This window comes from Ranitomeya variabilis, chromosome 2 (assembly GCF_051348905.1).
Source record: "Ranitomeya variabilis isolate aRanVar5 chromosome 2, aRanVar5.hap1, whole genome shotgun sequence".
In the NCBI taxonomy this organism is placed as follows: Eukaryota; Metazoa; Chordata; class Amphibia; order Anura; family Dendrobatidae; genus Ranitomeya; species Ranitomeya variabilis.
This window is the reverse complement of record NC_135233.1, coordinates 446,063,303-446,090,560: the sequence shown is the minus strand read 5'-3', so window position 1 is coordinate 446,090,560 and position 27,258 is coordinate 446,063,303. Positions and strand designations below refer to the sequence as shown.

The following is a 27,258-nucleotide window of genomic DNA, read 5'->3' as shown; positions in this document are numbered from 1 at the left end:
TGTGTGAGCAGTGATGCTATGGGTTCTTTACTGTGTGAGCAGTGATACTATGGGTTCTGTACTGTGTGAGAAGTGAGACTATGGGTTCTGTACTGTGTGAGCAGTGAGACTATGAATTCTTCGCTGTGTGAGCTGTGAGTCTGGATTCTTTACTGTACGAGCAGTGAGACTATGGATTCTTCACTGTGTGAGCAGTGAGACTGGATTCTTTACTGTACGAGCATTGAGACTATGGGCACTTTACTGTACGAGCAGCGAGACTATGGGTTCTTCACTGTGTGAGCGGCGAGACTATGGATTCTTTACTGTGTGAGCAGTGAGACTATGGGTTCTTTACTGTGTGAGCAGTGAGACTATGGGTTATTTACTGTACGAGCAGTAAGACTATGGATTCTTTACTGTGTGAACAGTGAGACTATGGGTTATTTACTGTACGAGCAGTGAGACTATGGGTTCTGTACTGTGTGAGCAGTGAGACTATGGATTTTTTACTGTGTGAGCAGTGAGACTATGGATTCTTTACTGTGTGAGCAGTGAGACTATGGATTCTTTACTGTGTGAGCAGTGAGACTATGGGTTCTTTACTGTGTGAGCAGTGAGACTATGGATTCTTTACTGTGTGAGCAGTGAGACTATGGATTCTTTACTGTTTGAGCAGTGAGACTATGGATTCTTTTTTATGTGAGTCATGAGACTATGAATTCTTTATAGTATGAACAGTCAGACTATGGATTCTTTATTGTACAAGCCGTGAGACTATGCATAGCCCTGCCACATGATGTTATAATGGTTGATTCACTAAAAAAGTTATAGGAGGGCCTTGGTGTTTTTTAAAAAAAATATGTTACAGGTCATGAGTCCTACATTTTGGAGATTTAACTTTGATGAAAGCTTGGATTATAGTTACATCCGATTACACAGAGCCCCCATAACTTGAGGCCTAATAAAAACTCCATGTTTCCTGCAAACCTAGTAGGTAAAATATAAAAGCAATGGGTCAGATATTCAAAGACTGGCGAGCGGCAGTAAAAGTTTAAAAAGTTGCAAATGATTTCGTATTTATGGCGTGCGCCATAATTTGTGATTATTTTACGCCATTTGCTGGTATAAGGGCAATAATAAATGTCTCTCACTCTGGATTATTACGCCTTTAAATTGCTGTCCGGCTGCAGTTTTATGCCTGTCTTTGCTGTCAGCAATGTTCATCATATCATGAAACGTTCATTTAGTTAATATTCTACTGGTTATAGGATTCTATTACCGGTTAACGATGCTACAAATTGCCCCTTCCTCCTGCAAAATGTGCGATTAACCAAATAATTAAAACACTAAAATATGTTTTATTTGTTTTCATTCTTTGCACATTTTAATGAGAAATGTTTAGCGAATTTCAGAAGTTGTATAACGGCCGCGTCTCCCCTCTCCCCAGGGTGCGGGATCGCAATGCTGATTATTTCTGTGCTGATAGCCATATACTACAACATCATCATGTGCTATACCCTCTTCTATCTCTTCGCCTCATTCGTGTCTGTGCTACCCTGGGCGTCATGTGAAAATCCATGGAACACGCCGGACTGTAAAGATAAAAACAGACTGTTACTGGGTAAGTTGTCACCAAGAATCCGCCTGATATAGAACATGTGAGAGTATAATAAAATCCTTCCATTAATGGGGATAGGGAAAGCTCACTGAACACATGTGACACACAATCCTTCCAGGGACAATATGTTCTCCAGCAGGTGAAACACAATCTTTCAAGGATAATATGTTTCCCAGTATGTGACTCACAATTCAAAAAGGGACAATATGTTGCCCAACATGTGAAACACAATCCTTCCAGGGACAATATGCTGCCCAGCATGTGAAACACAATCCTTCTATGGACAATATGTTGTCCAGTATGTGAAACACAATCTTTCCAGGGACAATATGTTGTTGCCTAACACATAAAACAAAATCCTTCCAGTGACAATACATTGCACAACATGTGAAACACAATCCTTCCAGGGACAATATGTTGCCGCCCAAAACATGAAACCAAATCCTTCCAAGGACAATATGTTGTCCAGCATGTGAAGCACAATCCTTCCAGAGATAATATGTTGCTCAGTATGTGAAACATAATCTATTCTGACACATGGAGGTATTGGGAGAGCCAGGGATCAGTCGAAATAAGAGACATGTGATATTCTTTTCATTAGCGAGTGATAAGAGGAGCGATAACCACCTGCTCACAGTAAGCAGCAGATAAACACTATATTAGTCAGTTACTAATCTCACTACATTTTCACACATTTTTTTAAATATCAGAAATTACAGGATCTGTATAAATCTACATACAATGAGCTCCCCCCAGTGGTGGCTTCTGGAAAACAAGATTTTAAAATTTATCTCTGTATCACAAAAAGCTCCAGGCATTATAGAGTTATATTATTAAATTTATAAGAATGTTTTCTTTTTACTATAAAAAAAAAATCTATTTGATGGTGGTTGAGGCGGCCGTGCTTAGGTACCTAGTACATTTGAGCCCTGGTGTCTCACAGAGCACTAAAGGTACCGTTACACTAAACGACTTACCAATGATCACGACCAGCGATACGACCTGGCCGTGATCGTTGGCAAGTCATTGTGTGGTCGCTGGGGAGCTGTCACACAGACCGCTCTCTCCAGCGACCAACGATCAGGGGAACGACTTCGGCATCGTTGAAACTGTCTTCAACGATGCCGAAGTCCCCCTGCAGCACCCGGGTAACCAGGGTAAACATCGGGTTACTAAGCGCAGGGCCGTGCTTAGTAACCCGATATTTACCCTGGTTACCATTGTAAAAGTAAAAAAAAAAAAACAAAAACAGTGCATACTCACATTCTGATGTCTGTCACGTCCCCCGGCGTCCACAGGGTTACGCGCTGCTGCTCAGAGCTTCCTGCACTGAATGTGTCAGCGCCGGCAGTAAAGCAGAGCACAGCGGTGACGTCACCGCTGTGCTCTGCTTTACGGCCGGCGCTGACACAGTCAGTGCAGGAAGCTCTCGGCAGCAGCGCGTAACCCTGTGGACGCCGGGGGACGTGACAGACATCAGAATGTGAGTATGCACTGTTTTTGTTTTTTTTTTTTTACTTTTACAATGGTAACCAGGGTAAATATCGGGTTACTAAGCACGGCCCTGCGCTTAGTAACCCGATATTTACCCTGGTTACAAGTGAACACATCGCTGGATTGGCGTCACACACACCGATCCAGCGATGACAGCGGGTGATCAGCGATGAAATAAAGTTCTGGACTTCTAGCTCCGACCAGCGATCTCACAGCGGGATCCAGATCGCTGCTGCGTGTCAAACACAACGAGATCGCTATCCAGGACGCTGCAACGTCATGGATCATTGTCGTTCTCGCTTGAAAGTCGCTTAGTGTGAAGGTATCTTAAGACTTCTTTACTACATAGGAACACACTAGTGTCAGAACTTGCACATGTTAGTTCGGGGCCTTATCTTGAATTGGGGTCAAAGAAGTTGAATAAACCCCTTTATGTGCAGGTTATTGTAACATGCTAGAACAAGGCGTTTATATTGATCAATACAAGTAAACTTGTTTTATCTAATTTCTGGTCTGGACACTGAGACTTTGCACACAGAATGGGATCATCCTGGAGCTGCCACAGAATGGAGATATAGTAGCACTCATGCGCCCTCCTGTGGCCAGTCCATGCAATAAACACGCCAAGTGGTGATTGGTTTATAAGCAGTGTGTTCCACCTGACATGGATGGATATTTGGGGGTGATTGTGCAAAGCCTAACATTTTCCCATATTCAATGATTCTGATATCTTTACTTAGCAAATTTGTTGACATACATCACACAGTGTGGGTCATATAGTTATATGCAATGTGGTACAACTTATGTTGGCGAATGTCAAATATTTAGAAATAAAAAGTCAATATTGTAAAATATAAACAAATAATTAAATGTTTGCTCCTCATGAGGCCTCATGTTATCAGAGAAAGCAAAGCTGCAGTGTAAAGCATGGGAAGACAGAATAGCAGTTGTAGCCTCTGCTGGTGCCCACCAAGGACTGTCCTCACCCCGTGTCTTCCCATTTATCATGTCTCCTCAGATTCCTGTCTCATTGGGGACCAACCAAAAATTCAAATCAAGAACAGCACGTTCTGTATGACCGCCTATCCAAACTTGACAATGGTGAACTATACCAGCAACGCCAACAAGACCTTTGTCAGCGGAAGTGAGGAATACTTCAAGTAAGACTTGGTTTTTGCCTCTCACTGGTTTGATGTGCTTATACTTTACAAGGCAGGGGGTAATAGTGAGCAGACATACAAATCTGTATCTTTATAACACATCTGCACAAGCTTAGTTTTGCTGTTGTAACTTATTTTAATTATGGAAACCATCGGCAAGCAGGTTCATTGCAATCCCTTTTTTTGCATCTAAAACAAAGATTCAGTTCAGAATGTATTCTCTTGCAGATAAAATACAAATTGGTAAGTTTTTTCTATATAAAAAGTTATCCTCTCGGAATAGAACTAATGCTATAGTCCTTATCACACAGAGGTGCCTATAGTGTTTCCTGCCGTTACATTTCCAAAATAATCGTTTTAATCACTCCCCTCCACCTAGGAGGAAACATCTATGCACTGAAAGTACTAAATAGATACAGTATCATAAAGGCATAGCCATCAACAACAGCTTGCTGATGGTTTCCATGCACAACCACAAACATTATTTTTAAGCAACAGACTGAAAACATATTGCAGAGTAGTTGGAGTTTATATTTACTGACTATTGTATGTTTTACCCCACATACTTACGGGTGTCAGAGGAAATAACTAACACATAGCTGCAGGATAAGAATACACTAAACATTTATGTTACTTAGAACCACAAAAGCACATGGTTCCGCATTAGAGCTGCATACGCAAAACGGTAGGAGACTTTCTAATTTGGGTTATTTGCAAACTTGCTTCATTTTTTAAATTTTTTTTTTTGCAAAAGTATACATCTCACATGTAAAGCACCATGGAATAAATGGCGCTATAATAATATATAATATCCTTTAAAGCGGTATTCCCTTCTTCCATGTTCAGCAGCACGCAGCTCCTCTGCTTCTCCGCTTGTTTGTTTGGACAGATGAATTGTCCCGATTTAGTCGTCCTGCCAGATTCAGTGTCGCACTTGTAAGCTTTATAGCTCCTTGATTTCGGAAAACGGCCACCCCTGATAGACTGCAGAGGTGGCCGGTAACCTAGGTAATGAGCAGTAAACTATAGAACTAAAGATCCTAGGGATTTTTAATAAGAGGCAAATTGTAAAGTTGTTAGTTTTTACAACCCATTTACCAAGATGAGAATAATCCCTGTACATGTAACAAGCGGGGGGGCGCAGAGCTGGTTATGTGCTGCTGTCAATCATCTGTGGACCCTGCACAGTGGAATAAACACTCCCCTGTATATAATTTGTAATAGTCCCCTTATCTCAGGTACAATATGCTGAAGATTTCCGCTGGCATCGAGTATCCTGGTGAAATCCGATGGCCGCTCGTCTTTTCTCTTTTCCTGGCCTGGGTCATCGTCTATGCATCACTTGCCAAAGGGATCAAGACATCAGGAAAGGTAGGAGCAGATACAGGTGACTCCAGAGAACAACAGCGGGAGTGCGATCTGTGATAAAATCATGTTACTAATATTGTTACTGCCTGTTATAACTCCCCCACAACTGACAAGTTCAGGGGTGACTGCTGGTAGCCCCCCATAAGCCTCCTCCTTTCATGTCATTCTTACAGACGGACCCCCGAAACATTTGGATCCCCACTCTCTGGATTTTTTTAATCCTTTATTTTGGGCTACAACCTTCACCCCCTTGACATTGCATGCTTCTGGGAGGGACGGACTGATAGGGAGGTATGCTCACTGGGGTCCAAGAAGCTGAGATATTGGGAACCAAACAATTTATAGACTCTGAAATGTTCAGTTTTTGACTCTTTGTCTTTGCAGAACTGCTAACGTGTTTCCCCCAAAATAAGACCTACCGTACCTTGAAAAATGAGCCGTAGAATGATTTTATAGAATTTTTGGAGTATGCTTGAAATATCAGCACTAATCCAAAATAAGCCATACTTACAGTCAGGACTGGAGTTTTTGGGGAGGGGAAAACTGGTCAGTTGCCCAGGTCCCCACATATGTATACACATATGACCATGATGTCACCAAAAGTCCTTTAATTATAGGAGTCTAGAGGAACTAGCAATGGCATTACATAAAAGCCCCCCTTCCCAGACCCCCTGACTGGACAATATCTCAGGACCACCACTCTCTTAAGGGCCCCAGCATTTCTATTCTGAGGTTAGTATTGCTTAAGGACCTTTGGTGAAATCACGGTCAAGTCACCATGATGTCACCAACCGTCCATTAACTGCCGGAGTCTAGAGAAACTGAAGAGGAGACAGGCTGACATCCACTGTAGGTGCAGTGTGTGTATACATGTGTATGTGCAGTGTGTGTGTTTGTATATACATGTTTGTGTGCAGTGTCTGTATATACATGTGTTTGTGTAGTGTGTGTATATACATATTTATGTATGTGCACTGCAGTGTGTGTATACATGTGTATATATGTGCATTGTGTATACATGTGTTTGTGCAGTGTGTATATACATGTGTATATATGTGTAGTGTGTGTATATACATGTGTATGTATGTGCAGCTTGTATATCCATGTGTAGTTGCAGTGTGTATATACATGTGTGTGTTTGTGCAGTGTGTGTGTAAATACATGCCTATGTGCAGTGTGTGTGTATATACATGCCTATGTGCAGTGTGTATGTATGTGCAATGTGTGTATATGCATGTGTAGTTGCAGTGTGTATATACATGTGTGCACATGTGTATATATGTGCAGTGTGTATGTGATGACATGATTATATTTTAATAAAACTTGATTTTTTTTTTGTTCATCAATAAATCAGGATTGTTGTTCATGAAAAAAAAAAAAGACATTCACTGAAAATAAACCCTTACCCAAAAAATAATATAAGACCTTGTGTTATTTTTGGAGAAACACAGAAATTTGTGAATGAAAATGAATCTTCAAACGCCACAGAGTCCCCTCTATTTACAGGTGCACAGGCAGCTATGCAGTGTGAGGACATTGCAAATAGAACCGCAGATCTCAGCTTCCTGGACTCTGCGAGTTTGACATGGAAGGAATGGGAGAAGGTTTTCAGCTTTGTACAGCAATGTTGTCCTCACACAAATCACTCTGTGCGCTACTTCTTTTAAGGGCTCCTTCTCACTTGCGAGAAATACGTCCGAGTCTCACAGGTTAAAACCCAGCTCTGGTGCCGACACTCCAGAGCGGAGCGGGCGGCTCCGTGTATTGCTGTGCAGCTACGCGTATTGCTGTGCGGCTCCGTGTATTGCTGTGCGGCTCCATGTATTGCTGTGCGGCTCCGTGTATTGCTGTGCAGCTCCATGTGTTGCTGTGCGGCTCCGTGTATTGCTGTGCGGCTCCGTGTATTGCTGTGCGGCTCCGTGTGTTGCTGTGCGGCTCCATGTGTTGCTGTGTGGCTCCATGTGTTGCTGTGCGGCTCCGTGTGTTGCTATGCGGCTCCGTGTATTGCTGTGCGGCTCCGTGTATTGCTGTGCGGCTCCGTGTGTTGCTGTGCGGCTCCGTGTATTGCTGTGCGGCTCCATGTATTGCTGTGCGGCTCCGTGTATTGCTGTGCGGCTCCGTGTATTGCTGTGCGGCTCCGTGTGTTGCTGTGCGGCTCCGTGTGTTGCTGTGCGGCTCCGTGTGTTGCTGTGCGGCTCCGTGTGTTGCTGTGCGGCTCCGTGTATTGCTGTGCGGCTCCGTGTATTGCTGTGCGGCTCCATGTGTTGCTGTGCGGCTCCATGTGTTGCTGTGTGGCTCCATGTGTTGCTGTGCGGCTCCGTGTGTTGCTGTGCGGCTCCGTGTATTGCTGTGCGGCTCCGTGTATTGCTGTGCGGCTCCGTGTATTGCTGTGCGGCTCCGTGTATTGCTGTGCGGCTGCACGCTCCGCTCTGGAGCGCCGGTACCAGAGCTGGGTTTTAACCTGCGAGACTCGGACGTATTTCTCGCAAGTGAGAAGGAACCCTAAATGTGGGAAAGGAATGTTTTTTGCCGCTCAGTTTCCAATATTCTGATACTTATACTTAAAATAAACATCTATTAAATATGAACTATGAAGTCACTGAATTAATATTCACCTTTTTATTTTTGTATAGTTATATCTGCTTCTGAGAATGCTGGGTGACAACTATTACACTCATGCATTAATACAGAGACAAAGAATACATTTCTGGCCAATGCCCACTCACCACTAGGGGAAACAGCCTCCTTGCTCATTGTATACATAGAGCTCCCCCTAGTGGTGACTGCAGGCTGTTGGAATTTTGTTATCTTAACTATTAATTTCAGTATAAAGGGGTTGTCTGGTCTTAAGCTACAAGTCTGCAGTCACTCCATGTGACCAGACTTGTGAATCCCCACATGGCACGCACTGCACGCTGTGAGGTTTCTCTGGTGAGGGCATCAGGAGTGGGCGGTTATGTGACTGCACGTATGCGTTTTGCATACTGTAGGTCACATTCCGACTAGACTGTGTCCTTACTTTCTCAATACACTTACAATGAGTGAAGCTGCACACATCTAGGCGGCATGTGACCACATGTAGGCAAATCACATACTTGTGAACACGTGCTCGCTGCTCACGTATCACAAAGTACCGCCACAAGTCATCCTCTTATGTCCCTCTTTGCAAAATATTAAAATAACTGCCATGGCAGATACCACTGGGTTTGCAACCCAGCTGTCCTAGGCTCCTGAATAGTGCTGGCTACACAGGTTTTTTGCATTCAGGATTCTAGGAAAGCTTGGTCTCCACCATGAGACAGGCAAAGTATTAGGGTATGTTTCCACGTTCAGGAAACGCTGCGTTTTTGACGCTGCGTTTTTCTGCTGCGTCAAAAACGCAGCGTCCAGATGTTACAGCATAGTGGATGGGATTTTATGAAATCCAGACTCCACTATGCGTTTAAAAACGCATGCGTTGTGCATTTTTTCAAAACGCAGCATGTTGCTACTATGAGCAAAACACGCAGGTACACCGCAGGTGACCTGCCAGTGACCTCAGGTGCAGTTTTGGTCAGGATTTTACTTGCATAAAATCCTGACCAAAGACTGATGCAATCCTGAACGTGGAGACATACCCTTATGAGATCTGTCGAGTGCGTGGGGCACAACAAAGAGATTTAATCTCTTGCAGACCGACAAATGTCTTAAAACAACCCGCAATCTATCTGTTTAACTGTTTAGTGATAGAACTCACAAGTGTGGGGACCCTTAACGTGGGTTGCGAGCTTCCTTTTTTTAAAGGAGCAACAATGTATATAACAAAAATATAAACTGATACTAAATAAATAAATAACTACAAAAAGTCAAAGGAGGACAAACTACACCTGTGACCAGGAGCAGGCATAACATTTGCAGAGGGGCCCAAGAGGTAAGGGGGCCACTAACACCTCCAAATCAGGTGGAACTGTGCATTGTGATTGGACTGCAGAGGACCCATATACAGTTATATGAAAAAGTTTGGGCACCCCTATTAATATTAAGCTTAATGTTTTATAAAAATTGTTTTTTTTTGCAACAGCTATTTCAGTTTCATATATCTAATAACTGTTGGACACAGTAATGATTCTGCCTTGAAATGAGGTTTATTGTACTAACAGAAAATGTGCAATCTGCATTCAAACAAAATTTGACAGGTGCATAAGTATGGGCACCCTTATCATTTTCTTGTTTTAAATACTCCTACCTACTTTTTACTGACTTACTAAAGCACTTTTTTTGGTTTTGTAACCTCATTGAGCTTTGAACTTCATAGCCAGGTGTATGCAATCCTGAGAAAAGCTACTTAAAGTGGCCACTTGCAAGTTGTTCTCCTGTTTGAATCTCCTCTGAAGAGTGGCATCATGGGCTCCTCAAAACAACTGTCAAATGATCTGAAAACAAAGATTATTCAACATAGTTGTTCAGGGGAAGGATACAAAAAGCTGTCTCAGAGATTTAACCTGTCAATTTCCACTGTGAGGAACATAGTAAGGAAATGGAAGGACACAGGTACAGATCTTGTTAAGGCCAGAAGTGGCAGGCCAAGAAAAACATCAGAAAGGCAGAGAAGAAGAATGGTGAGATCAGTCAAGGACAATCCTCAGACCACCTCCAGAGAGCTGCAGCATCAACTTGCTGCAGATGGTGTCACTGTGCATCGGTCAACTATACAACGCACTTTGCACAAGGAGAAGCTGTATGGAAGAGTGATGCGAAAGAAGCCGTTTCTGCCAGTATGCCACAAGCAGAGTCGGCTGAGGTATGCAAAAGCACATTTGGAGAAGCCAATTTCTTTTTGGAAGAAGGTCCTGTGGACTGATGAAACCAAGATTGAGTTGTTTGGTCATACAAAAAGGCGTTATGCATGGCGTCCAAAAAACACAGCATTCCAAGAAAAACACTTGCTACCCACAGTAAAATTTGGTAGAGGTTCCATCATGCTTTGGGGCTGTGTGGCCAATGCCGGCACCGGGAATCTTGTTAAAGTTGAGGGACGCATGGATTCCTCTCAGTATCAGCAGATTCTTGACAATAATGTTCATGAATTAGTGACAAAGTTGAAGTTACGCAGGGGATGGATCTTTCAGCAAGACAATGATCCAAAACACCGCTCCTAATCTACTCAGGCATTCATGCAGAGGAACAATTACACTGTTCTGGAATGGCCATCCCAGTCCCCAGACCTGAATATCATTGAACATCTGTGGGATCATTTGAAGAGGGCTGTCCATGCTCGGCGACCATCAAACTTAACTGAACTGGAATTGTTTTGTAAAGAGGAATGGTCAAAAATACCTTCATCCAGGATCCAGGAACTCATTAAAAGCTACAGGAAGCGACTAGAGGCTGTTATTTTTGCAAAAGGAGGATCTACTAAATATTAATGTCACTTTTCTGGTGAGGTGCCCATACTTATGCACCTGTCAAATTTTGTTTGAATGCAGATTGCACATTTTCTGTTAGTACAATAAACCTCATTTCAAGGCAGAAACATTACTGTGTCCAACAGTTATTAGATATATGAAACTGAAATAGCTGTTGCAAAAAAAACAATTTTTATAAAACATTAAGCTTAAGATTAATAGGGGTGCCCAAACTTTTTCATATAACTGTATTGTTCATGTACGGGGGCCTCTTCTATCTGTGTCCGTTATTTCTTATAACCATGACCCCGACATCCCAAAGCTTTACAAAAATGATTGTAAGGCGAAGGAAGAAGGACACAACTTAAATATGGATTTCAGTGCACTTAGGTAACATTGAAAAAATGAAATAAAAATTAACTTCTAAATATAAAATATGAATATAAAATGGTAATAAAGAGATCCCTTGTATCATGATAAAAAAACATAGAAGTTATTTTAATGGCTGAATAAAACAAATACTGCATATAAAAAACAAATGTTAATATGTAGCATTTTTTAAATGTTTTTCTATTATTTTTATTTTTGACCTTTCAGTGTAAAAACAGCACTGTTGTCTAATGACTTGTATATGTGCAGTATATGGGTATGTGAAGAGTTAAGGACGCACAGCTGCAGGATGGGATTCTCTGGTATAACCTGGGATAAGGCCACATGTCTGTGTTGGGACATGTTCACATGACTGTATTTTTCGGTCAGAGGGCTGTCTGTGAAAAAAAATGACCTCCTATAGACAGGACTTTAGACTGATGCACTTCAACAGGGCTGTTCAGATGACCGAATGTGTGAAAACAAATTTCCCCGCGCACTTTCCTCTTCCATACGGCGGATGCGATTCGTCTATGCAAAAAAATCCGATCCCATATGGATCATCCGTATTTCGGCCATTTTTATGGATACATTGCAGTTATTAACAAAGGAAAATGTATTTGCTCTTGTATCAGAAGATCGGACATACAGATTGCATATGGATAATGATACAGATGGAAAAAATGTCATCCGTTTTTCTTATACGCTCGTGTTACTGTCCAGGGGTAATAGTGACGTGTTTTCAGTGTCTTCCTCTGCACAGATTAACTTTGCACATTTTTCAGGTTTTTCCTGGCTGCTTTGGATTGAAGCCTAATTAGTTACTGGATTGTTGTCTGCAGAGCATGGTTAGTCTAAAAGGAAGGTGGTCCTCGTCTCCCCCGAACCCCAGCCAATGCCCCCCCACACGCAGCACCCACTAGGCGAGGAGAGGGCTGTGAACACAGATAGGACAGACACTTTATTTTATCTACACACTAGTTGTATGAAAACTCATATTACATTTGCAACTATTTGAGTTTCTTATGCTCCAGTCACATCCAAAGCTGCATTTACAACTCTGCTGGTGCGGGTTTTCAGCTTTCCATTTACTGGGAAATTGAAGAAAAAGGGTGGAATTAAAGGGGTTATTCTCATGATCGGTCTTCGGCTGTGCACCGCTCCTTTGTCTCCCTGCTTTCTGCTTCCCAGAGAGGGGACTGACCGCTGAAGTTCTGTACCGCAGACAGTAAATGTGCGCTCTCTCATGCTGCAAGCACAGGCGGCTTTGCCCCTGAAGCACCGGACAGCTTCAAATCAGAGTTTCCAAGCTCAATAGCAAAGAGCTTGTAAGCGCTGCACTTCTTGCTTAGGAGATCACTGCTGAGATTGCAGAGGTGGTCGTAACCTAGACAACCAGCAGTAAATAATGCAATTAAAAATCGATCCATTCTTGACAATGGAGAGTATGTAAATTGTAAAGTTGCTATTTTTTTTACAAGCACATTTGCAATTTTTTTTCCCATTTAGGATGCTGAGGTTTACCCCTTTAAATGTCAAAGTTTATTGGAAAGTTGCAGACAGCTTCATTTTACAATGATTGATCTTCATATAGTGCATTTGTAATATGGTATATAAACATTGCATCACCTTAGTATATAGACACAATATTAATGTTATATTCAATAGATAGATAAATAACATGTTACATTATTAGACAAAACATTAACTGATCCAAGGGGGGTGAGAGACACAATGACAAAGTCTGAGCCAAGCACAACACAGGGCGCTGATACACAGAGCAGCCAGTAGATGGCAGCACTCATGACCCCCGGGCCCCTCACCCTTCCATCTATGTTTCCAAACTAGGTGTCAAGAAAGTTCTTCTTCATGTGCCTCTTCTTGTCCTGTGCTGTAACAATGTGCCTCCTGTGTTACTCTGCTTTGTGCATATACTTTCTGTGAATTTCTGTGATTGGCGTAATGTCCCTTTTATTCCAGGTGCTCACCCAGATTCTAAAAAGTTTGTATCCCTCCCATTGTATCCAATGCTCTGGCAGCCACTCCTCAGCAGACCAGCTAATTACAATGTATCTCAGGTGACAGTTTCCATTCATTGTATAAATCCCACCAGTCATAATGCACAAGCGATAATTTAGGTGTAGTATCAGGCATCGGCCACTAGGCGGAGTGGAGAGCAAGCAGAGCACAGTGATACGATTGGAGGGGTCGTGCCAAGATCTTTGTCTCTCTAGGTTTTGTGTCTTTTCTCCAGGATCTGTCCAGTCTGTTCTCTGTGATGGTGGCCCAGTGCTGTTGTATCACTTCTCTCGCTTCTGTAGGGCTCGTTATAGTATATTAATTTGGTTTTGCTTTATTATTCAGGTTGTGTATTTTACAGCCACTTTTCCTTACGTGGTACTCATCATCCTGCTCATTCGAGGAGTAACTTTGCCGGGGGCAGGAGAAGGCATCTGGTACTTTATCACTCCGAAGTGGGAGAAACTTGGAGATGCTATGGTGAGTATGGAAATGATAGAATCCTCGCTGCCTGCAGCTACCACTAGAGGGAGCTAAACACACACCTCAATGTCTACTTGTGTCTGCAGTGAGCTCCTCCTAGTGGTGGCTGCAGGTATTGACTATGACAATGTCTCCTTTTTTGGTGGGAGGGTGGGATTCTGTTGGTGTCTAAGGGGAGCCGCTCATGTCATGCAGCAAAGTCCAGAGAGTCCTGAGTATTCCCAAATATTGGAATGGAAGTATAACATTAGCCATCACTTTATTGCTGAGGAGGGTGATAATACAGCAAAGGCTCTCTCTTCCCTGCGGGACGATCTTTGGGGTCATGGAATCAATTTATATCAGTCACATTGAAATCTAGAATAAAACTGCAGCACAGCGACACGTAAATGTATCACATTACTGTATCCGGGGACTGATGCTCGCTCCTGAACGGCTCCACAAACGCTCGTGTCATCGAGTTTTAAATTGGCTCATTGATCGCTCCACGTTCTGTCGTCACCCGCTTCTCCCGCCATGTCAGCGGCAAACAGCAGAGCCCCTGATGGGACGGCAGAGCAGCGATCCATAGAAGTGTGGACGTCCGCATTGCACACAGGGAACAGGCTGCTGATGGTGCAGCTCCGGTATCAGCGCGGCGTTGCCATAAGTAAGTGCACCCCTCAGCTGCCCGATCATATGGATAAACTAAGTAACTGTGTGAATACAGAGCTGGTGTTACACTTTGTGCCGATATTTCGGCACTGGTCCCAATACGCAATATTAAGTCTGGAACAGGGTACATTGAGAGAGGTGACAGCTGTCACGATCCAGGCAAAGATAGAGAAAATAAATCCGAAAGCTATGAAAGGCACAATCCTTACTATATACCAGGCAATCGGATCCCAGCAGTATCAGTCTGCCCTGTACCTGTATAAAGGGGTCACCATATTATTGGTGAAACCACATAGAGGCCCAAGAGACAATGGACCAGAACCACTTCCAGAGCAGCCCCTGAAAAAGACACATAATGGAGGCATAATGATGAACTTTTGGACTGTGAAGACCTCATATACTGTTCTCTTGGATGGGCCTGAAATCCTACGGGATCACCTGGTTGTGGCCTGTTTATGGTGAAATAATGTTCTTTCCACTTCCAGATTAACTCCCCAACACTGCTCACTGGGACCTTCAGTAGTTTAGAAATTATTCTGTAATGAATGTCATCAGGATGTTTTGCAACAATAAGGTTGCAAAGGTCTTGAGACAGTTCAATGGTTTTACCCATTATGAGCTGTTTCTTGTGCAGCACCTTGGTAATGAGACACCTAATTAAAGTCCATCAGTAGAACCAGCTGATATTATTAGTCACTAAGTGGCAGGATTGCTTTCTAGTTACTGAGAGATTTTAGCTGGTGGCATGACTTTCCAAGGCTTCTTGCACCTCTCTTTCTTCATGTGTTCAATACTTTTCCCATGTGTCATTTCTCATTATTACACATAATTTAATTTATGGATATCTATGGTGATTTCTTTGCCTGTGTGGATTGGATGGTGGTTACTGACATCTGGTGAGAATTTCATGTCAATAGCACCTTTAGAAGCAGATTTACTTAGAACATTGGTGACATGTTCAGTACTTATTTCATGCGCTGTATGTATCTATCTTTCTATGTAATTCATATCTATCATATATTTTATTTCTCTTTTTTATGAAGGTCTGGAAAGATGCAGCGACACAGATCTTCTTCTCCCTGTCTGCGGCCTGGGGAGGGCTGATCACTCTGTCATCTTACAATAAATTCCACAATAACTTGTATCGGTAGGTGCGACAGGGATGGTTCACCTACTATTATTCCCCTTTTATACTCATGATGACTGATTTTTCTTGCTTGGGTAGAAAAGTTTCTTAAACATTAAGAAAATGAGATGAAATATCAACCTCCAGATTAAAGAAACAGTGACACCTAGTGGTCAAATGAGATTATTAAGTTTTACTGATGCTTCCCATCATTCTGTCCTCATCCATATCTAGTGTCTTGTGGGGTATAAGAATGAACTTACTAATCTTATGGACTTTCTTCTCTCTTGCAGGGATACTCTGATAGTCACTTTCACCAATAGCGCAACAAGTATTTTTGCCGGATTCGTCATCTTTTCTGTCATTGGCTTCATGGCAAACGAGCTAAAAGTAAACATTGACAAAGTTGCTGATCAAGGTAAGAGAATGTACAAAGATATAATACTAATATGGATTTGCTACATAGTATAAATATAAGACAAAAGAAGCCACACCCATTGTCTTTGTGACCCCACCCATGAGCATCCTGGTCCTGCCCACAAGGTGCATCACATTGCTCCACCTACAGAACTGCAGTGACGTTTCCTAATTTTACCCACAGGTCCTGGCATTGCTTTTGTAGTGTATCCTGAGGCCCTGACCAGACTGCCTCTGTCCCCATTTTGGGCAATAATATTTTTCCTTATGCTTCTAACTCTGGGACTGGACACAATGGTAAGAGCAAATGAAGAGCAACAATAATAATATTTAATTAGTTTAATCTGAAAAAAATATGCAGTGTGGATGAGTAACACATGGAATACAACTATAAGGTGCAAGAAATATACATTTTTGTACTGTGTTAGCCATTAGATAGAAAAAACTATATGGCAGCAAGTCATGGAGCGCCACCTGGTTGATAGAATGTGAGGCATCAACTGGAGGCTCCATTTTTTGTTATCTATGCCCCTGTTCTAATATGGAGAATAGTGAAGTCATTGAGGCACGAGGCACCAATGCCTCAGGGAGGTCACTATGACGTAGAGGTTTATGTGCCGCTTTCTCCTTATTTTGTATTTCAGTTTGCAACAATTGAAACGATTGTAACTTCGGTGGCAGATGAGTTTCCCAAGTATCTGCGGACACACAAGCCCCTCTTCACCTTGGTGTGCTGCGTGGGCTTCTTCATCATGGGGTTTCCGATGATCACACAGGTCAGTGGATCTGTCAATGAGAATGATCTGAAAACAGGCGACTTTGCACCTTACCCCTTATTAACAATCCGCTCTGGTCTCAAGAATGGATGGATTTTTAATTCCATAGCTTACTGCTTCGTGCCTAGGTTACCGACCACTTCTGCAGTCTCACATCAGAAATGGCCGGTTTCCTAGGCATCGAGTGTGAGCTTTCAAGCTGTTTGCTATGCACTGAAGCTGTCCACATCGCTCACTCATCCCATCCTGCACAAAGCCCAGTTCACACCAGCAGTGCGACCATGTTACCAGTCCAAACTGACTTTAGCAGCCCATACCCCCCATCTTAATAATTAAGTCTTTCTTCTCACTATTTCTGTTTTCTAGGGCGGTATTTACATGTTGCAGCTCGTCGACAACTATGCAGCGTCATATTCCCTTGTAATTATTGCAATCTTCGAACTGGTGGGAATTTCCTATGTGTACGGTAAGAAGCATCTGATCTCACAGGATCACATACATCTACAGCAAACACGTTTCCTTCATTTTTGTGGGTTCTGATTATTGACCTGTACATAGCAGGCAGTATTATAATAGTTATATTCTTGTACATGGGAGCAGTATTATAGTAGCTATATTCTTGTACATAGCAGGCAGTATTATAATAGTTATATTCTTGTACATAGGAGCAGTATTATAGTAGTTATATTCTTGTATATAGGGGCAGTATTATAGTAGTTATATACTTGTACATAGGGGGCAGTATTATAGTAGTCATATTCTTGTACATAGGAACAGTATTATAGTAGTTATATTCTTGTACATAGGAGCAGTATTATAGTAGTTATATTCTTGTACATAGGAGCAGTATTATAGTAGTTATATTCTTGTACATAGGGGGCAGTATTATAGTAGTTATATTCTTGTACATAGGAACAGTATTATAGTTGTAATATTCTTGTACATAGGAGCAGCATTATAGTAGTTATATTCTTGTACATAGGGGCGGTATTATAGTAGTTATATTCTTGTACATGGGGCAGTATTATAGTAGTTATATTCTTGTATATAGGAACAGTATTATAGTAGTTATATTCTTGTACATAGGAGCAGTATTATAGTAGTTATATTCTTGTAAATATGAGCATTATTATAGCAGAAAAAAAAAAAGCAACACAGATCAGCTCACCTCCTCTCAGTCCCACAGCGCAGATCATGCAGTGCTGCAAGTAGTATGAAGCAGAAGTCCAGCGTGGGTGATATCCATAAAAAATAACTAGTTATATTCTTGTACATAGGAGGCAGTATTATAGTAGAAGAAAAATATATTTGTCAGCTCACCCTTCCTGGAGAGGATTGATTGTGCAAGGGAAATTCATAAATTCAGAAGACAATTCAAATCCAGCATCTAAAAACTCCTATAAAATTCCATGCTTATTTCATTTTTAGTTATATTTTTCTATATAGGTGGCAATATTATAGTAGTCAGGGCTTCTTCCAGGAATTTCAGGCCTCCATACTGGCAACATTTTTGGGCTCCCTTCAGACTCCTTTCAGGCTCCACCCCAGTCCCTCCTCCACCCCTCAAACCTTCCACCCTACTGTCCACTGTTGGAAAAAATCCGACCATTGGAAACCACACCAATTCGAAGAATGGGAAACTTTTATTCCTGACAGGATACTTTTGGTCATGATTAAGAGCTAGTGTACAGAAAACAAATACCGCCACACCATGACCAGACCACATATTATCACCACATAATAACCGAATAATACCACATATTGTTAGAGCTAGCGGAACGCACCAAATAATTAGGATAGAGTAAGGTGCGTTCGCAGCCCGGGGTCCACCGTGCAGAGATGGAACCTGCTGCTAAGTAATGACGGACTATATGGCGGTACAATGTGGATACACACACGGGTTAACCTCACCCTGTGTGAAGGAAGCGAACCCTTTTGCGTCACAGGGCCGCGGTACCGCACCAAGAGCGCAAGCAAGGAGTCTCAGAACTGAATCTGAAGACACATGATTTGAGTTCATATAGACCTCTTGCGCTCGACACCGCAACTGAGGTGTCAGAGTGAAGGAAATAATATTAATAAAGATGCACGAGAGTGCATGCGGTGCCGCACTGGCGGACGCCACTAACCACCCAGGCTTGGGTCAGGAAAGCGCTGTGAAAGCGCACGGCGCCGCACTGGCGGTCACAGCAATAGACGCTGTTTTGTGTGTTACGTGCTGATGGCTAAGTCAGGCGCTAGAACGCAAACATCCTCCTTATGCGAGCAGTCATACCATAGGGATGGGATATTTAAGGACGACTTGCACTCATCAACACACACTCATATACAAACGTAGACTAGCGCATGGTCGTGCGGTCATGCGAACCTTTTATAGCTGCAGCATGTACAGGACCTTCCCAGAAGGACCAATGGGAAGCTTCCACAGAAGTTGAGCACCTACAGGACCTTCCTGGAGAACCAATGGAATCTGCTGCAGTATCTGAGCATGTGACCCTCGATCTCCAAAGGGAGATCTTGCCCTGAGAGCATGCTCAGAAGGGGAAAAGCAGAACTTAGTCCCAAAAGCGTCTGCTCGCCGCTGCCCAGCAGTGGCTTCAATGGCAGCAGCTGGAAAAGCAGCAGTAACCCTATGCACAGAGTGAGACTGAGCAAGACGCTGGGACCGACGCCTCCGCTGAGCAGACTCCACTGCGGCTGGAGAAGAATGGGAGACTGCAGCGGAGATGGTTCGAGATTCCCCCTGTGCAGAGGCGGGAACTTGACACCTAACATTACCCCCCCCTCCTTGTACCTCGCTACGCTCAAAGGCAGCAATAAGCTGTGGAGCTCGAATGTGTTCAGCAGGCTCCCAGGACCTGTCCTCTGGGCCATAACCCTTCCAGTCCACCAAATATAATTTTTTGCCACGTACCACCTTGCACCCCAAAATAGCGTTCACCTCGTAATCGTCCGTAGACGAACCCGATGTCTCGGCAGATGACTCGGAAAACCGGGACATGTATACGGGCTTCAAGAGGGACACATGAAAGGTGTCGGTGATACCCAGGCGTGGAGGAAGGGCCAGACGGTAGACCACAGGGTTAACCTGTTCGAGGACCTTGAAGGGACCCAAGTAGCGAGGTGCAAACTTAGTGGACTCAACACGCAGCCTGATGTTACGGGCGGAGAGCCACACTAAGTCGCCAGGAGCAAAGGTCGGAGCGGGGCGCCGATGAGCATCGGTGGAGGACCTCATTCTCTCCTTGGAGGCCGAATGGCACCCTGAGTGCAGTCCCAAATGTCCTGTGCCTCCACAGCCCAGTCTGCCACTCTGGAGTCGGCGGAAGACACAGGCATGGGCACAGGGACACGCAGATGCTGGCCGTAATTTAGGAGGAATGGAGTCTGACCGGTGGAGTCGGCTACGGCGTTGTTAAGCGCAAACTCTGCCCACGGTAGCAAGGATGCCCAGTCATCCTGCCTGGCAGAAACAAAATGTCGTAAATATGTGACCAGCGTCTGGTTGGCCCTCTCTACCAACCCATTCGTCTCGGGATGATATGCCGAAGAGATATTCAACTCTATACTGAGTAAACGACAAAGCTCTCTCCAGAATCGAGATGCAAACTGGGGACCCCGGTCACTGACAATTTTGTCCGGCATACTGTGTAGGCGAAAGACATGTTTGATGAACAACGCAGCCAGAGCCCGTGCAGAAGGTAGCCGTGGAAGTAGCACCAAGTGCACCATTTTGGAAAAATGGTCGGTGATCACCCAGATAATGGTGCAGCTACGAGACTTGGGTAAGCCCACCATAAAGTCCATCCCTACCATCTCCCAGGGCCTGTCCGCCACCGGCAGGGGGTAAAGCAACCCTGCTGACCGTTGCCGAGGAGACTTGTTCTTGGCGCAGGAGACACACGCCCGAACATAGTCTGCGACGTCACGAGTCATATGCGGCCACCAGTACGTCCTCGCCAAGAGCTCAGATGTCCTCTTGGTCCCAAAATGTCCACCCACCCTGGACGAGTGAGCCCAAGAGAGAACCTCCGGTCGCAAATTAGATGGAACGAAAGTCTTGCCTGGGGGCACAGACTCTAGCGAAACCGGAGCCACAGTTCTCAGGCTCTCTGAAGGGACAATAAGCCGAGGCTCCTCCTCCTCCTCCTCCTCTGATGACACTACAGAGCGAGAGAGAGCATCGGCACAAACGTTCTTCTCCCCGGAAAGAAAATGGAGGGTGAAATGGAACCGGGAGAAGAACAGGGACCATCTAGCCTGACGAGAATTTAGCCGCTGGGCTGTCTGTAAATACACCAAGTTCTTGTGGTCTGTGAACACCTGGAAGGGAAAGTGAGCTCCCTCCAGAAGATGTCTCCACTCTGAGAAAGTCAACTTCATAGCTAGCAACTCCCTGTCCCCGCTGGAATAATTCCTCTCCGCTGGTGAAAAGGTCTTAGAGAGGAAGAAGAAGCAAGGATGCTTCCGACCTTGAGCATCCTTTTGGAAGAGGACTGCTCCAGCACCAACGGATGAAGCATCCACCTCCATAATAAATGGCCTATCTACATCGGGGCGATGTAGGATGGGAGCGCTAGCGAAGTGTGACTTAATCGAGAGAAAGGCCTTGGAGACCTCCTCCGACCACAACTTGGGATTTGCCCCCTTCTTAGTGAGGGCAACCAAGGGAGCTACCAAAGTTGAGAATTGGGGAATGAACTGGCGATAGTAATTAATGAACCCCATAAAGCGCTGCACCGCTTTGAGAGAATGGGGTTCCTGCCAGTCCATCACAGCCTGTAGCTTGGCAGGATCCATAGCCAATCCCTGGGCAGAGATGATATAGCCAAGGAAAGGCAAGGATTCCTGCTCAAACACACACTTCTCCAACTTGGCATAGAGGGAGTTAGCCCGTAGGAGGTCAAAGACCTTGCAAACATCTCTCCGGTGGGAGTCTATATCTGGAGAGTAGATGAGAATATCATCCAGATAAACTACGACTGAGGTGGAAAGCATATCCCAGAAGATGTCGTTTACAAACGGCTGGGGCATTACAGAGCCCGAAGGGCATCACCAGATATTCATAGTGCCCATCCCTGGTGTTAAAAGCCGTTTTCCATTCGTCCCCCGCACGGATGCGAATCAGGTTGTAAGCACCCCGCAGATCTAAATTTTGTAAATACCCTTGCTCCCCATAGCCTATCAAAAAGCTCAGATATCAGGGGTAGTGGGTACTTATTTTTAACGGTGATGGCATTAAGACCCCTGTAGTCTATGCATGGACGCAGTTCTTCACTCTTCTTCTGTACGAAGAAGAACCCAGCCCCTGCAGGTGACACTGACTTCCTAATGAATCCTCTTGCCAGATTTTCTCGGATATACTGTGACATTTCCTCCGTCTCCGGGAGAGACAAAAGATAGACTCGACCCCGGGGAGGCTCAGCACCAGGCAAGAGGTCAATAGGGCAGTCATAGGGGCGGTGAGGCGGAAGGGTCTCCGCAGCCCTTTTGGAGAACACGTCCGCATAGGGCCAATATTGCTTGGGAAGAGAGGATAAATCTGCGGGTACCTCAGTAGTAGCAACCTGTACGCTCTCCCTCTGACATCTACCCCCACAAGATTCACCCCATCCTAAAATTCTGCCTGTGGACCACTTGATATGAGGAGAGTGATACCGTAGCCAAGGCATCCCTAACAGGATCTCATCAATTCCCTCAGGAATGACGAGCAGAGATATAATCTCCTGATGAGATGGCAACAAAGACAGTGAAAGGGATGGTTTGGTGTGTTATCTGTGAGGGCAGTGTTGACCCATTCACCACTCGTACAGTTACTGGTTGAGCTAGCATTACCAGCAGTATTGCGTGACGCTGGGCGAAGGCAGAAGACATAAAATTGCCCTCCGCTCCAGAATCCACGCAGAGCTCTACCGAGTGAATGAATGAGCCTATTGTAATTGTCCCCTTAAAGGACAATTTGGAGGCAAACGTCGCCGTGTCTAGTGTACCTCCACCTACTACCACTAGATGCTGATGTTTCCTCGACCGCTGGGGACATCTGGTGGCAAGATGTCCTGACTGCTGGCAAACATGACAAACCTGGAGTGCACGAGCGGAGATGGTTCGAGATTCCCCCTGTGCAGAGGCAGGAACTCGACACCTAACACATATAGGGGACAAATACCGCCACACCGTGACCACACCACATATTACCACCACATACAAGGAACAAATACCGCAACACCATGACCAGACCACATATTACCACCACATAGGTAGTGCATAATAACACATACAAGGAACAAATACTTCCACACCGAGACCAGACCACTTATCACCACATAGTGACCGAATAATACCTCATACAGGGGATAAGTACTGTAGGCCGCAAACTGCTGGACACGGAGCTGAGCAGTAGCGATAATACATGAAGATGCCGGAAGGTGAATATCAGGGGACTTGTGGAGTGGTGGCAGGATAACTTTAATGGGGTCAACTATACTTTCTTCAACTATGTTCTTAAGTCCAGGTTGCAAAGATGTTCTCGTTGGCCAACTTTTTTGGCTCCAGTGATGAGTCCTATCCTGGTTGTCCCATTTACACAAAAAAAGCATGTTTTTTTTGTGTATTCTTCTTGCTGCTCGTGAGACATGGAGCCACAGTGACTCTGTCGAACAGCTGCAAGACATGGAGCCACAGGGGCTCTGTCGAACAGTCACAAGACATGGAGCCGCGGGGACTCTGTCTAACAGCCGTCAGACATGCAGCTGCAGGGACCTTGTCGAACAGCCTCAAGACATGCAGCCGCAGGGACTTGAACATATTTTTTGAGCATGCCGAAGTCACTAGGTTAGCACCCGAGCATGCTCAGGTAACACCTTATCCGAGCATGCTCGCTCATCACTACTATTGAGCCATTTGTTTAGCACTTTGCTCCTATTTTTTGCACCGTTCATGTTATTATCGGTAGGGTCTTGAGTTGCTCTGTTAATCTCTACATTATTATTCCGTGTACAGAGAAGCATTTAGGAGGGGGCGCTCATCTTGGGGCCATGTCTTGGATTTGTTGTAGACACGCAATCCTTTTTATGGCCGGATACCAGGATGATGATGCTGGCGCCCATCTGGGAGTCTCTTCATAAATAGCTGGAAACAGTTTGCATCTTGAATTGCTGCTATTTTAATTTTACGATCTTCACTTGTGTTAAAGACGGCGCCATTTTCAGTTTACTGCTCCCAGGAGGAACATTAAAGCCATCATAACACATATGTGTTACCGAGCGAGTGAAGGATCAGACGCCAGGAGACTCTGCAAAAAGCTGATTTACACAAATTAAACCTGAATTACATGAAGACATTATCAAGAAGACGAGTTTTTAGTTGATTGTAAAAAGTTTTACTTGTAGAATTAGTGACGTACGGAGGTAGCTGGTGTCGCCCTTCTGTGCTGCCCCCTAGTGGTGATTTATGGAAAGAGTCGAGTCCTTGTGCGTTAATGATCAGGACAGACAGAGCGGCGGTGACACGGACATGACACAATCGATTGGGTCAAAAGAAGCGCGCAGATTTTGCACAAACAAACTAGCGAAATTGAATAGTGTCAATTTTAATCAAGTGGAACACCAGTGATGAGCAAGATGCAAAAATTGCACTTTCTATGCTAAAACTGCATTCAGTCAAACACATGTTTTTGTTACTTTGTCATCACTGCCTTTACTACTACGTTGTCTGGCGCTGCCTAAAGGCTGTGGGTTTTTTTTGCAGGCGTCTACACCAAAATCCCGAGCGTGCTCAGATAACACCTTGTCACGCTCATTCATTACTACTCACAGTTCAAAGCACCGTGGGCATTGGTTTTCATGAAATGGTATCCACTTTGCTTGAACTGATAAAATCATAGTATTTCTGCACAAAAGCGCACCACAAAAAAAAACAAAAAACTGTTTATGCCATGTTGGGTCCAGAATTTCCTCTGGAAGCGCCACTATAGCTGCATAAATTATAAGGATGATGCATCAGACCAGACCATAACTGATAAAACATCCCAAGTCCTGGAGAACCCCTTTAAGCCTCTGTGTAAATGCTGTCTGACCACCATTTCAGCTCCCATACAGGTTGCCACTCTGCTTTCCTACAGTCCAGAATGACAAATTTTCCTAACAGTGCACAGCTGTACAACCATCCGATGTATATGGGGGGCTTCTGACTCTCCCCTGACAGATGATGTTGGGGAATAGAAGGATCCTGCAGCTGAAATTTAACCCCCTGATCCTTTTGTCTTCGGGGGAGATTTGCTGATACCAGTGGAGTCTGACTGCGGCTCTTTCCTCTCTGCCCATTGGAAACACAAACACTCATCCTAGCAATAATCACATATATGAGAAAGTTGGGAGAAATAGCTGTCGGCCTAACAACTATTTCATGTAAGACATCATGGAGATTTGGGGGGGGGGGGAATTGACAGAATTGGGGGCTTTAAAATCATAGGGACACATCGCAATCCATCCACATGCACTCACAATCACTAGGTGAAATACAGTTAAGTCCATATATATTTGGACAGAGACAACATTTTTCTAATTTTGGTTATAGACATTACCACAATGAATTTTAAACAAAACAGTTCAGATGCAGTTGAAGTTCAGACTTTCAGCTTTCATTTGAGGGTATCCACATTAAAATTGGATGAAGGGTTTAGGAGTTTCAGCTCCTTAACATGTGCCACCCTGTTTTTAAAGGGACCAAAAGTAATTGGACAGATTAAATAATTTTAAATAAAATGTTCATTTTTAATACTTGGTTGAAAACCCTTTGTTGGCAATGACTGCTTGAAGTCTTAAACTCATGGACATCACCAGACGCTGTGTTTCCTCCTTTTTGATGCTCTGCCAGGCCTTCACTGCGGTGGTTTTCAGTTGCTGTTTGTTTGTGGGCCTTTCTGTCTGAAGTTTAGTCTTTAACAAGTGAAATGCTGCTCTATTGGCTTGAGATCAGGTGACTGACTTGGCCATTCAGGAATATTCCACTTCTTTGCTTTAATAAACTCCTGGGTTGCTTTGGCTTTATGTTTTGGGTCATTATCCATCTGTAATATGAAACGACGACCAATCAGTTTGGCTGCATTTGGCTGGATCTGAGCACACAGTATGGCTCTGAATACCTCAGAATTCATTCGGCTGCTTCTGTCCTGTGTCACATCATCAATAAACACTAGTGACCCAGTGCCACTGGCAGCCATGCATGCCCAAGCCATCACACTGCCTCCGCCGTGTTTTACAGATGATGTGGTATGCTTTGGATCATGATCTGTACCACGCCTTCGCCATACTTTTCTCTTTCCATCATTCTGGTAGAGGTTGATCTTGGTTTCATCTGTCCAAAGAATGTTCTTCCAGAACTGTGCTGGCTTTTTTAGATGTTTTTTAGTAAAGTCCAATCTAGCCGTTTTATTCTTGATGCTTATGAGTGGCTTGCACCATGCAGTGAACCCTCTGTATTTACTTTCATGCAGTCTTCTCTTTATGGTAGATTTGGATATTGATACGCCGACCTCCGGGAGAGTGTTGGTCACTTGGTTGGCTGTTGTGAAGGGGTTTCTCTTCACCATGGAGATTATTCTGCGATCATCCACCACTGTTGTCTTCCGTGGACGCCCAGGTCTTTTTGCATTGATGAGTTCACCAGTGCTTTCTTTCTCAGGATGTACTAAACTGTAGATCTTGCCACTCCTAATATTGTAGCAATTTCTCGGATGGTTTTTTTCTGTTTTCGCAGCTTAAGGATGGCTTGTTTCACTTGCATGGAGAGCTCCTTTGACTTCATGTTTACTTCACAGCAAAACCTTCCAAATGCAAGCACCACACCTCAAATCATCTCCAGGCCTTTTATCTGCTTAATTGGGAATGACATAATGAGGGGATTGTCCACACCTGTCCATGAAATAGCCTTGTAGTCAATTGTCCAATTACTTTTGGTCCCTTTAAAAACAGGGTGGCACAGGTTAAGGAGCTGAAACTCCTAAACCCTTCATCCAATTTTAATGTGGATACCTGCAAATGAAAGCTGAAATTCTGAACTTCAACTGCATCTGAATTGTTTTGTTTAAAATTCATTGTGGTAATTGTCTATAACCAAAATTAGAAAAATGTTGTCTCTGTCCAAATATATATGGACTTAACTGTATGGATATTCATGGGGATTTGTACAATTAACCTGTGACAAAGCTGAACAGTGCGAAACACACGACAAGAAGCGTTAAAATCAAGAAAATCTGATAATCCAGAGCAGACCTGGAAATTTCCAGAAAAGAAAACCAAAAGACTGAGCTGAGATTATTAATTAGGAAAATCCCATGATAACGACCTCCGGACCATTATAGTAGTAGATTTTGGTCACCGACACCCAACACATAAATACCGACTCATGT

The 27,258-nt window shown here is 43.9% G+C and overlaps 1 protein-coding gene across 1 annotated transcript in view; it reads left to right on the top strand.

The window, feature by feature from the left end:
* The window catches only part of SLC6A5 (solute carrier family 6 member 5), a 65,835-nt gene that overhangs the window by 21,039 nt on the left and 17,538 nt on the right, over positions 1-27,258 (top strand). The window contains exons 5-13 of the mRNA XM_077287199.1: positions 1,430-1,603; positions 4,113-4,254; positions 5,493-5,625; positions 13,740-13,874; positions 15,575-15,678; positions 15,951-16,075; positions 16,259-16,371; positions 16,719-16,850; positions 17,217-17,316. Coding sequence (XP_077143314.1) covers positions 1,430-1,603; positions 4,113-4,254; positions 5,493-5,625; positions 13,740-13,874; positions 15,575-15,678; positions 15,951-16,075; positions 16,259-16,371; positions 16,719-16,850; positions 17,217-17,316 — 1,158 coding nt within the window. The remainder of the gene's footprint in view (positions 1-1,429; positions 1,604-4,112; positions 4,255-5,492; positions 5,626-13,739; positions 13,875-15,574; positions 15,679-15,950; positions 16,076-16,258; positions 16,372-16,718; positions 16,851-17,216; positions 17,317-27,258) is intronic.